We start from the raw sequence: 10,693 nt of genomic DNA, 5'->3' as shown, positions 1-10,693 counted from the left end.
CCCTGGAAGTGTCCAAGGCCAGGTTGGATGAACTTGGAGCAACCTGGGCTAGTGGAAGGTGTCCCTGCCCATGGCAGGGGTGGCACTGGGTGGGTTTTAGGGTCCCTTGGCAGTGAGTGGTTCCGTGTTGCAGTGCCAGCTGACTGTGCTCTCACCACGCAGGGTCCTGCGGGTGTACAGCACCCAGACCAAGAGAGTGGCATTCAATGTCACCAAGATGCCATCTGGATCAGGAGCTGAGGGAGAGGTACGTTGTTCTGCTGCTCTGGGACCGGAGAATGTGCTGGGGGATATCTTCCATGAGTTTTCTGTTCCGTGAAACCAAAAGGGCAAGAATTTGCCATTCCTGTGATCCATGTAACTAACACAGGATCATCAGGTTTGGAAGCGACCTTCAAGATCACCCAGTCCCACCAACACCACCGGAATCACCCCCAATCCATATCCCCAAAAACTTCTTGCAGGTTAATCTGATCAAAGCAGCCACACAATGCCTTTGGTTGTCAATGTTTATAATGGTCTGGAAAAATACTATGTATGGTGAATTTTTAACAGGAAAAACTTCAAGCATGTCTACCAGTGGCTGTAAGTTTATTCAAGGCTATGACATAGCAATAATATTTTAAAGTTAGCAGCCTGAAGTTTTCCAGAAGGTAGGCTGGTTTTTAAGAAAAACATGACTTAGAGAGAATTTCCTGAATTTTCCCCTAACTCTAAGAGAGAAAACAAAGAGCTTTTTTTCACCAAAACAGTTCTAAGTGATAATAAAGTAACACCTCCAAGCTGGCTATAACCTTTTTAATTCCTTCTATTCATTCTTTTTTCTTTTCTTGGGGAAAGCATTTGTTAGAGCTTTATGGAGACTAAAGACCAGGCTTGAGAGCAGAGAGTTTGCCATTAGAGGAGTTCTCTTTCAACCTCTAATACTGGAGTTAAAATTAAGTGCCTGAGGAACAGGCCCTCACACTGACTGTTAAATGATGTTGTTCTCCAGGTTCTGACTATTTTTGGATTACTGGTGTGCTCTGGGAGTGTTTTGTTCAGCTGAAGAGGGATCAAGGCCTGTTTTTCTTAGCTGTGAAGAATTTATAGCAGAGCAGAAAGTGGAGTTTGGAGGGGCCGTGGTTCCTTCAAACATTTGCTTTTAAAAGTTCCACCGGGTCGAGTTGTGCAACTGGATGTTTCCCCTCCCTGGAATTCCAGCTTCATGGCACTCCTGACAACCCTCTTTTCCCTGGTTTGCAGGCCAGGAGCTACCGGATGTTCCACGATGACAGCATGAAGTCCTTCTTCCGGCGGCTCAGCTTTACTCCTGACGGCTCCTATTTGCTCACCCCAGGTATGGGAACGGGGGCTGTGACTGAGGTGGTGTCACAGCATCAGCCAGGTTGGAAAACAGCTCCGAGATCTGGAAAACAGCTCCGAGGTCATGGAGTCCAACCTGTGGTGGCACCGGGAAGGAGGGACATGGACACGGCCCCTGGGATGAGGGGTGGGACGAGGTGTGGGGTCACTGTCGGTGCCAAACACAGACACAGAGTCACTGAGGCTGGAAAAGACCTCCAAGGTCACCCAGTCCCCCCTGTGCCCCATCCCCACCTTGTTCCCCAGCCCAGAGCACTGAGTGCCACGGCCAGGCCTTCCTGGGACACCTCCAGGGCTGGGCACTCCAAACCTCCCTGGGCAGCCCCTGCCAAGGCCTGAACACCCTTTCCAGCAGGAAATTCCTCCTCCTGTCCAAGCTGAGCCTCCCCTGGCACAGCTGGAGGCCATTCCCTCTCCTCCTGTCCCTTGTTCCCTGGGAGCAGAGGGGACCCCTCCCAGCTCCCCCCTCCTGTCAGGGGGTTGCAGAGCCAGAAGGTCCCCCCTGAGCCTCCTTTTCTCCAGGCTGAGCCCCCCCAGCTCCCTCTCTAATCTATTCTCATTTGAATGTGCCTCAGTATTGCTTTCCAGCTCCTCAGGGATGCTGATTTATCCTAATAATTCCATTCCTCATTCTCCCTGCTGAAGAAAACACAGTGCTCCTTTAGCACTCCATAACATCAACTTCCTCCTGCGATAAAAATGAGATTTATAATGCTTTTCTGAACTGAAACACGTAAATTGCAACACCAGAACTCTGTTAAAAGAGAAACAAAGGACAGTGAGTGGTTTCTTTTAACTGATCCCTCTTTGTTTGTGTCCTTCCTTAAGAACATTCTGCAGCCAGAGTGAAAAACAGCACTGCAAGGAGGGGATCAGGGTACAAGCACTGCTTTTGGAGATGTCTGGCAGCACCAAAAAGAAGCTTTGAAGGGGGGAAGTACATAAAGGAAACAAAACCAGCACTAGATAAATATTTGGGATGCCTTTTTAAGTTGTACTGGGGAGCTTTGGCCCGACTGACAAGCCTAATTCCTGAGAAGCTGAATGTTTATGGACATCAGGTGTGTGCTCAGGACCTTCCTGAGTGACGTTGTAACCTCTTATTTTCTCAGCTGGCTGCGTGGAATCGGGAGAAAACGTCACCAACACCACCTATGTTTTCTCCAGGAACAACCTTAAAAGGTAAGGGTTTAATAAGATTTAAAAAGGTGTGGTTTTATTTAAAAAAAAAAGAAAAAAAAGATGAAACAGTGGAGCTGTGTTTCCTGAAACCCCTGATTCTTTCTGGAAGGCCTGTGGGTCACCTGCCGTGTCCTGGGAAGGGAACTCTGGCCGTTCGCTGCTGCCCAGTCTACTTCGAGCTGAGAGGAGCATTTAATAAAGGTACTGTAAGTCCTTCAGGGAGTATGAATTTACAGCAAATATGGGAAAAGGCCACTCTGGCTGTTTGCTGTTTTTATGCCTCAGCCTTTTAGCATTCCATTTGGACAGTGTTGTACCACATCTTAGGAGCTGTTTCCTGATTCTTAAGACCCTCAATTCACCTTAAGCACCTTGTGAGTAGCTTTTGGTAGAGTGGATAAACGTTGTTACTTGGCCTCTCAAGCTACAGAAACGCTGTTTAATGTTTTTTCTTGAGCTATTAAGCATGTTGTGTTGAAAATAAATAACTTGGTTTAGCACTAAAGGAGTGATCCAGTGAAATATTTTCTCTCAGTCTCAATTACCCACATCAGAGAAGCACCAGAGAGTTGATGTTTGTTCAAGGAAGCCAAACCTGAAGCAGTGCTGGTGTTACTGGCCAGAACAGGAATTCTGAGGTGGGGAAAGGGTTGTATGAAGTGGCACAAGAACTTACCTGGGGATTGAAGTTCAGCCTTATTGTGAGCCCAGTGGGCCCAGCAGGGTTTATATTTTAACAAGACCAGTGTTACCCTGGTGAAAAGGCAGAGCTTTGCTCCTTTCTTTACAGGGTCAATTTGGAGTGTTCCCTAGAGGATTTAGAGATCACCTCTTGTATTTTCATTGTGTTCTTTAGATCCCTTCTAAGGGTGTGTTGCAAAGGAAGGAGGTGAGTGTCTGTATTTGTCTCTGGAGCTCCTCTAAAGGGAGACTGTAAAACTGAAGTTCATATAAATATGCTGACAAATTTGAGACTGTAAAACTAAAGTTCATATAAATATGCTGACAAATTTGAGACTGTAAAACTAAAGTTCATATAAATATGCTGACAAATTTCAGCTGGAAAATATAGGACAAACTTTTCAAAATAATAGCAATCCAGAGGGGGAAAAGCTCCTGCCAACTTCTCTTCAATTAAGACAACAGGGGACAAACTTCAGGCAACAGAAATGTTGTACTTGACATTAAATTAGACATTTTATACAAGTGCTGTCTTCTCAGTGCTTATCTAATCAATAATATCATCTTTATTATATCTGCAGTCACTACCTTGCAATAAATGCAAGAGAGAATTCTCAGTGTGTTCATTTCTTTGCTCTCTAGATGAGATCAGTCAGAAGTCGTGCCCTGCTCTGTTTAACCTGCCCTATCGGTTGGTGTTTGCTGTGGCCTCAGAAGATTCTGTGCTTTTTTATGACACTGAGCAGTCCTTCCCCTTTGGTTATGTCTCTAACATCCATTATCACACCCTGAGTGACATTTCCTGGTGAGTAATTGTTCTGTTCCTGGTGCTTGTTGTGAGAGGGGAAATTCCCTTTTTACCTGTCCAAGTTCCGTGAGGCATCTTTTGGGTTTATATTTAATTTGTGACATATGTGCGCTCACTGTCATCAGTGTCTGAAGAGCAAGCACCCCTTTTTTGCCCTGTTAACTGGAGAATTATGGTTCTTAATTAATTGGGGAAAAAGGTGCGAGTTCCCTGTGAAAATGGACATGGTAGATGCCCATGAAAAGTCCTCGTTGTTCAGGCAGCGTGACTGGGAATAAGGAAGTTGTTTGGAGGTTTTGGAAGTCACCTGAGTTCAGGTTTCTGTGCTCTGGTCAAAATCTGCTTTATCTGCACAATCCTGCTTCGTGGTTCTCCACATATGGGACAAAGTCATTGGTCTGACTCCCCACTTTTAATTTAATGTGGGAAATTAGAAAACTGAACCCAGTCGGGTTATCCCGCTCTGCTGCTCGGGGCTTAAATGTACACATGGACTTGGGGAAGGGAGGCTGAAAAGACAGGGACAACATGAGGGTGTGAGGGTTGGGAAAAAACAGTTCTGGCCTTGAATTTTACTGGAAAAACAATAAATCCCCAATAGGTCCAGCGACGGATCCTTCCTGGCCATTTCCTCCACGGATGGATACTGTTCCTTCGTCACCTTCGAGAAGGATGAGCTGGGAATTCCACTGAAGGAGAAGCCCCAGATCAGTGTCAGGACTCCTGGTGCAACAGAGAAGAAGGTGAAGAAGAGCCAGTCCCACAAATCCACCTCCCCAGGCTCCAGGCTGGCCGAGGGGACTCCTCCCGGCAGGAGCAGCGATCCCAGCCCTGCCAACCTGCAGCCCAGAACGCCCGGCACTGCCGGCAGGGACTCGCCTTCCACTCCTGTGGGCACCAAAAACGTTCCAGCCTCGTCCTCAGAGGAGAGGAGGAGCAGCCAGGCAGCCACCCCCAGCACTGGGGCAAAGCAGCCCCGCAGGGTTGCCCTCAACACTTTACAGGCCTGTTTCAAGGCGCCGAGGTGAGATTTACGGGGCCCTTTCCTGTCGTAAACACTGAGGCCGAGACAAGCTGGGCTTGTGCCACCTTCAAAGGTTGGGGTTTAGACAGAAATTCCCAGCCCTGGGTCTTGGTGGGAGCTGCCTTGACGTGGAACTTTTTTGTTCTAGTTCTGGAGGAGGTCAGAATGTCTCCTGAACCCTGAATGTGCAGCTTTTGGATTCCTGCCTGAAATGTGAGGCAGTGGCAGAGTTCACCTGGTGGCTGTGCCGTGGCCATATGGCAGCAATAGGGGTCTGTCTTGGGCCAGGAGTTGGGACTTGGATGATCCTTGTGCATCCTTTCCAACTTGGAATATCCTGGGATTCTGCCTTCAGGTTCCACTGTTTGTACAAAAACGGTACCTGAAGCCTTCAGCTGGCGAGACCCTTCAGATGTTAGTATTTAAATATTAAGTATTTAAATATTAGATATTAGAAATTGTTCCCTGTGAGGGTGGGGAGGCCCTGGCACAGGTTGCCCAGAGAAGATGTGGTTGCCCCTGGATCCCTGGAAGTGTCCAAGGCCAGGTTGGATGTGTCTTGGAGCACCCTGGGCTGGTGGAAGGTGTCCCTGCCCATGGCAGGGGGTTGGAATGGGATCATGCTCCATTCAACACATAAAGAGAATTAAAAATGTGCAGTAAAATTTATCTGAACTACTTTTACAATTAACTGGTTCTATATGAATTAAACCTTTAAGTAAAATATTTGTGGAAGTGATGTCCATAAAGCAACTGAACTATTTCTGCTCTTTTAAAGGAGAATAAACTTGATTTCACTGAAGCCAGATACACCCACCCCTGCAGATACAGACACAGCTCCTGGGCCTCCTTCCTCAGAGCAGGACCATGGTAAGCTTTTGTGGCTCTCAACATCCAGCCAAGTCTTTTGCCAATCAGTTTTTTCCATTATAGATTTATGTTATAAAAAAACCCCCAAACCTGGTTGCAAATTCTAAAGCTTCTTCATTGTCTCGATGTGTTTGAAAGGTGCTTTTGACAATATAAAATGTGTTCTCACTGTGGTGGTAGCTCTTGGGCAGCTGCTGTATGTCACTACAGGCTTTGTAATAGTGAAATGAAGAATAAATTCACCTGGATTTGATGTTCTCCAGGTCCTACATGTGGGTTTTAAAGACCCTTATCCTTCCAGCATATCATTGTTTCAGGTGCTGGACTCTCTCAAACCAGGGTTGTTTTTTTATTTTGGTGAGTGCTGAATTGTTTGTGAATTCAGCAAACCAATTTACTTCACTTATCTGAATTTTCTCACCTTAAATGATCTCCCTGTCTGCTTGTTTCAGAGGGGCCATTGCCACCTGATGACAGCCTTCAAAATCCCCCAGCACCAAAACGTTCCAGGACTGAGGAAATGCCTCTTTCTGCACCTGAACCTCAAACCACCTCTGATCCAGACAAATAAGGGCTGAGCTTATTCAAACAAAGAAGCTTTTAGCAGGCTCTTCCCAGTCTGAAGTCAGTGCAGCCACATCTGAGTGCATTTCCTTTTGCAGCTGTTAAATCCTCAATTCCCAATTCAAGTTCCCTGTGCATATTTGCTGTGGCACTGTGGAGGACCTGCCAAGTAGAAGACACAGGTTTCAGGAATGTAGTTTTTGCAGAAAGAAGAAATAGTTGGGAAGTGACTTCAAGAAATGCCAGAGCTTAAGGAAATCAGGGAAATTTGGGTATTTAAAAAGCCATCCAGTAACCTGCAAAGTCTCCATCAGAGCCCCTAAATTCGTGTTTACAAAGCATTATGTCTTCCAGTAACCTGTGTGGCACGAGGATAGAATGTATTCATAGGATCTGATGTGGTTTAAGACCTAAAAAAAGAGGAAGTGGTGTCATTCCAGCATCTTGGCTTCTTTGTTGGGCAGAGTGTCAAATAATTCCCCTCAGTACCTGTGGAATGGGAGCTGATGGTCGGGGTGCAACACAGATCAGGGCTGAGGTGACTTCAACAGAAATGGAAAGTTTGAACTGCAAGAAACAAGAAAAGGCAAAAGGAAGAAACCCTCTGGGGACCTGGTTTGGAATTAAACAGCAGGAAAAAAAAGTTCTTAATTGTTTAGTTTCTGTGTTTAAAAAAGAAATGCAGGCAGGAGATTTTTCCTGAGGCAGCAGGATTTGAGTTGCAGACATTAGAAATACCCCCTTTTTCCTTTTTCAAAACTTAACTCCCTTAGCCAATAAAATACACCACAATGTATGTATGTGTTCATATTAAACCTCTTTGACTTTTAATTCTTCCCTGGATTTGGTTGTGTAATTAATTAGTGCTTGTTTTCTGTCATCTTCTAAGAGAGTGGACTGATATTTAGAAAAGCAGAAATAGTTTTATAAAGTGACTCATAAAAGTTTCACAGGGAGGAAATATTAACAAATACCTGTGTCAGTGTTTCAGATAAATGAATTATGTTGTCTACAAAGAAATTTCAACAATAATAAGCAAAGAGTCATAGGAAATTCGTGGTGGCTTAGTTTTCAGCCACTTTATGTCCCAATTCTGCAATCTGTTACATTTATATAACATCCATTCTTTCCAAAGAAATAGTTCCTATTTTTTTCCAGCTTCCTTCCAAGAAGCCAGGGCTTGATTTCTTAGGAATTGTGTTTTATAATCACCTGAGGAAAGTTAATCCGTGCCTTGAGAGCCTTTTTTCTGCTGGGAGATGCAAAATGATAAACCTGAAATGCCACGTTCAACCCCAACCTTTCCAAGACTGTCCTGGAATTCTTGGGCATCATTTCGGTCGAGCAGGTCCTTGAAGAGGTAAGGGGAGAAATAGAGAAGATCATCTCCAGTGTAACAGTTTAAACTCTCAGTCCATGACAGGTCTTTTCCTTGATTGAGTTACTGCTAATTAAAATCATGAGGATCTTTTGCTCTTCAACAAAAACATGTGGAGGTCCCACCCTAAAATCCAAATATTTCCATGAACCACTGAACTGACCAGGCCTTGTTTCACATGGATTCACAGGTAACTGCACTGGGGGTTTCAAATAGACTTTGCAGCTTTTTAGGTGGGTCTCCAATAGATTTTTCAACTTTTTAGCTGGGTTTCAGGTAGATTTTGCAGCTTTTAAGATGGCTAAAGATTCATGACTTGTCTTGCTCCTGGAAAGACTTCCTGCTGTGTCACAGTGGTTAGTTTTTAGACAGCCAGTCACGGTGCTATTGATGTTAAATTTTTCTGCTCTCCATATATATGTATATTTATATATCTTGTAATTATTTAACCACTGCCTTTTGGTCAAAATCTGTTTGATACTTGCCTGTGGATTCAAAACAGACTCTGTATTTTGTATAAACACAGGGAGTGTGCACACAAACGTTGTTACCAACTAAATAGCATAAAATAAAAACTTGTTATCAAGAAGAGCAGCTTTTTGAAGTAACTGCATTGTCTGTGTGTTTTCTGCTCTGGCAGTGTCAGGATCATGAAGAGGAGGCAAACTGGAGTTCTCTGACCATGGGTTCCACGACATCAGGATTTGTTAGCTGAAACCTTTCTGCTTTTCACACCCTTCTGTCCTTCCTGCCCCTGCAAACATTTCTTCTGTTGCAGTTCAAACCAACACCAAATTTCAGGGTGGAATCAGAATCATTGTGGTTGGAAAAAGACCTTTTAAGATCAAGTCCAACTGTCAGCCCAGGTTAAGGTTCACCATTAAACCTCAAGTGCCACATCCACACGGTTTTTTGAACATTTCCAGGGCTGGGGACTCCAAACCTCCCTGGGCAGCCCCTTCCAGGGAGAAATTCCTCCTGACCACCCTTTCCAGGGAGAAATTCCTCCTCCTGTCCAACCTGAGCCTCTCCTGGCACAGCCTGAGACTGTTCCCTCTCTTCCTGCTCCTCATTCCCTGGGAGCAGAGCCCGACCCCCCTTGGCTCCCCCCTCCTGTCAGGGAGTTATTCCTTGCTTGTTAAAAAGGAGGAATGTGTAGGTGGAAATGGAGGTGGCTGGGAGAGGAAAAGTCACAGCTATGGATTAATTTGAGCTGGGATGCAGAGAGAGAGTTGAGAAGGAGGAGAAACTGGAATTTGGGGAAAGGAAGTGGATGGGAAGCTGAGTTCTGGTTGCAGGGAGGGAGTTTTGTACCATTGGGGTCACCAGTTGTGATCCTTCTTACCCAGGAGTGGGTTTTACCTGGGTTTATTTTTCCTTCTAGGCTGAAAAGGCTCTTTTCTTGCCACTAAACTTCAGTTTTGCGCTCTCCTGCCAGCAGGTGACAGTGTTACCCAAAACAAGGCAAACGAAGCAGAAATCTCTCCTCCAAACTTACATGTACTGGAAGACATTTCTTCTTTATTTCTTTTTTATTTATTTATTTTATTAAAAAGTGATTATTTTTGGCTTATTTCCACCTGGGGAAGAAAAAAAGAGTTGTGTAAAAAGACTTTTACAAGGGCCTGGAGTGACAGGACAGAGGGGAATGGATTCAAATTGATAGGTTTAGATGAGATATTGGGGAGGGATTCTTCCCTGTCAGGGTGGTGAGGGCTTGGGATAGAATTCCCAGAGAAGCTGTGGCTGCCTCTGGATCCCTGGAAGTGTCCAAGGCCAGGTTGGACAGGGCTTGGAGCAACCTGGGCTAGTGGAAGGTGTCCCTGCCCGTGGCAGCAGGTTAGAACTGGATGATCTTTGAGGTTCCTTCCAACCCAAACCATTCCGTGATTCTCCAGGTATTTTTACCTGCTTGTTCCAGACACACCTGCCTGGGAGATCTCCCAGCCCTTGCTTGGCAGCAACAAACCCTGAAGCAAAATCCCCACGTTTGGTGCCAATCATCCTCCTCCCTGAGCAGCCCAGAGCCCCAAAGAGCAGCTCTGTTCTCCCTCAGCTATGGGATTTTGGGACTCTGATGCCATTTCCGTGGGTGCTGAGGCTGCCCTGACCTGGCTGCTCGAATCTTCCTGCTCTCCCACCTCCCACTTCCATCCAGGAGAAGGTCTTCCATGCCCCCTGATGATCTCTGTGTGCCCCGTGGAGCCTCCCTGGTATCCTGCCCCCGGTGCCAGGGCTGCGGGTGCCCGAACACCAGCAGGAACGTGCAAACTGGGAGCAGTTCGGTTTTCCCTTTCCCTGCCTGCCAACCCAGCATATGCCAGCGTTTTCCTGGAGCCTGGAAGCCACTTGCAGCCCAAGTGATATTGCTGAGAATCCTGCTGCTCCTTCCCTCAGCTGGAAATCCCAGAAAGCCACGGCCCTGAGGCCTCTTGGCCTGCAACCCGAGAGGGTTTTGCCTCTTAGGGCATGAATAATTAAAAAGGTTCACAGATTTCCCTCTGTCTGGAGACTGGTCATAAACTGGGGCTCTTCCAGGGACTGAAAACCTGACCCTGGTGCTCTTGAAAGGAGAAGAACCTGTTTGTTGTCTTTCAACTTGTTGCCATCTTTTCCATGAGGGTTGGTTGGTGTTTAATTCCCCCAAAATCCTCAGGTTTGGGATTTCTTTGTGCTCTGATTATTATCCTGTGACCCAGTTATTTAAATCTGCTCTTAGGTTCAGTCTATGCATCAAGCCCACCTAGACTAGCACAGACTGTTTCTTATGTGGGTGTCTTTTGTATTTTTCATTTTAAATGCTTTCCTTGCTACAGGTTTA

General features: G+C 45.8%; 1 protein-coding gene across 1 annotated transcript in view; it reads left to right on the top strand.

Moving 5' to 3' along the window:
• The window catches only part of CHAF1B (chromatin assembly factor 1 subunit B), an 11,005-nt gene extending 2,548 nt beyond the window's left edge, over nucleotides 1–8,457 (top strand). The window contains exons 3-10 of the mRNA XM_017833095.1: nucleotides 163–247; nucleotides 1,246–1,339; nucleotides 2,478–2,547; nucleotides 2,657–2,748; nucleotides 3,871–4,033; nucleotides 4,638–5,060; nucleotides 5,839–5,930; nucleotides 6,383–8,457. Coding sequence (XP_017688584.1) covers nucleotides 163–247; nucleotides 1,246–1,339; nucleotides 2,478–2,547; nucleotides 2,657–2,748; nucleotides 3,871–4,033; nucleotides 4,638–5,060; nucleotides 5,839–5,930; nucleotides 6,383–6,501 — 1,138 coding nt within the window. The 3' untranslated portion in view covers nucleotides 6,502–8,457. The remainder of the gene's footprint in view (nucleotides 1–162; nucleotides 248–1,245; nucleotides 1,340–2,477; nucleotides 2,548–2,656; nucleotides 2,749–3,870; nucleotides 4,034–4,637; nucleotides 5,061–5,838; nucleotides 5,931–6,382) is intronic.
• The last annotated feature ends 2,236 nt before the right edge of the window (nucleotides 8,458–10,693 follow it).

This window comes from Lepidothrix coronata, unplaced genomic scaffold, assembly GCF_001604755.1.
Source record: "Lepidothrix coronata isolate B3197 unplaced genomic scaffold, Lepidothrix_coronata-1.0 Scaffold211, whole genome shotgun sequence".
Taxonomy (NCBI): Eukaryota; Metazoa; Chordata; class Aves; order Passeriformes; family Pipridae; genus Lepidothrix; species Lepidothrix coronata.
The sequence above is the reverse complement of the archived record's forward strand: the minus strand, read 5'-3'. Positions and strand labels throughout refer to the sequence as shown.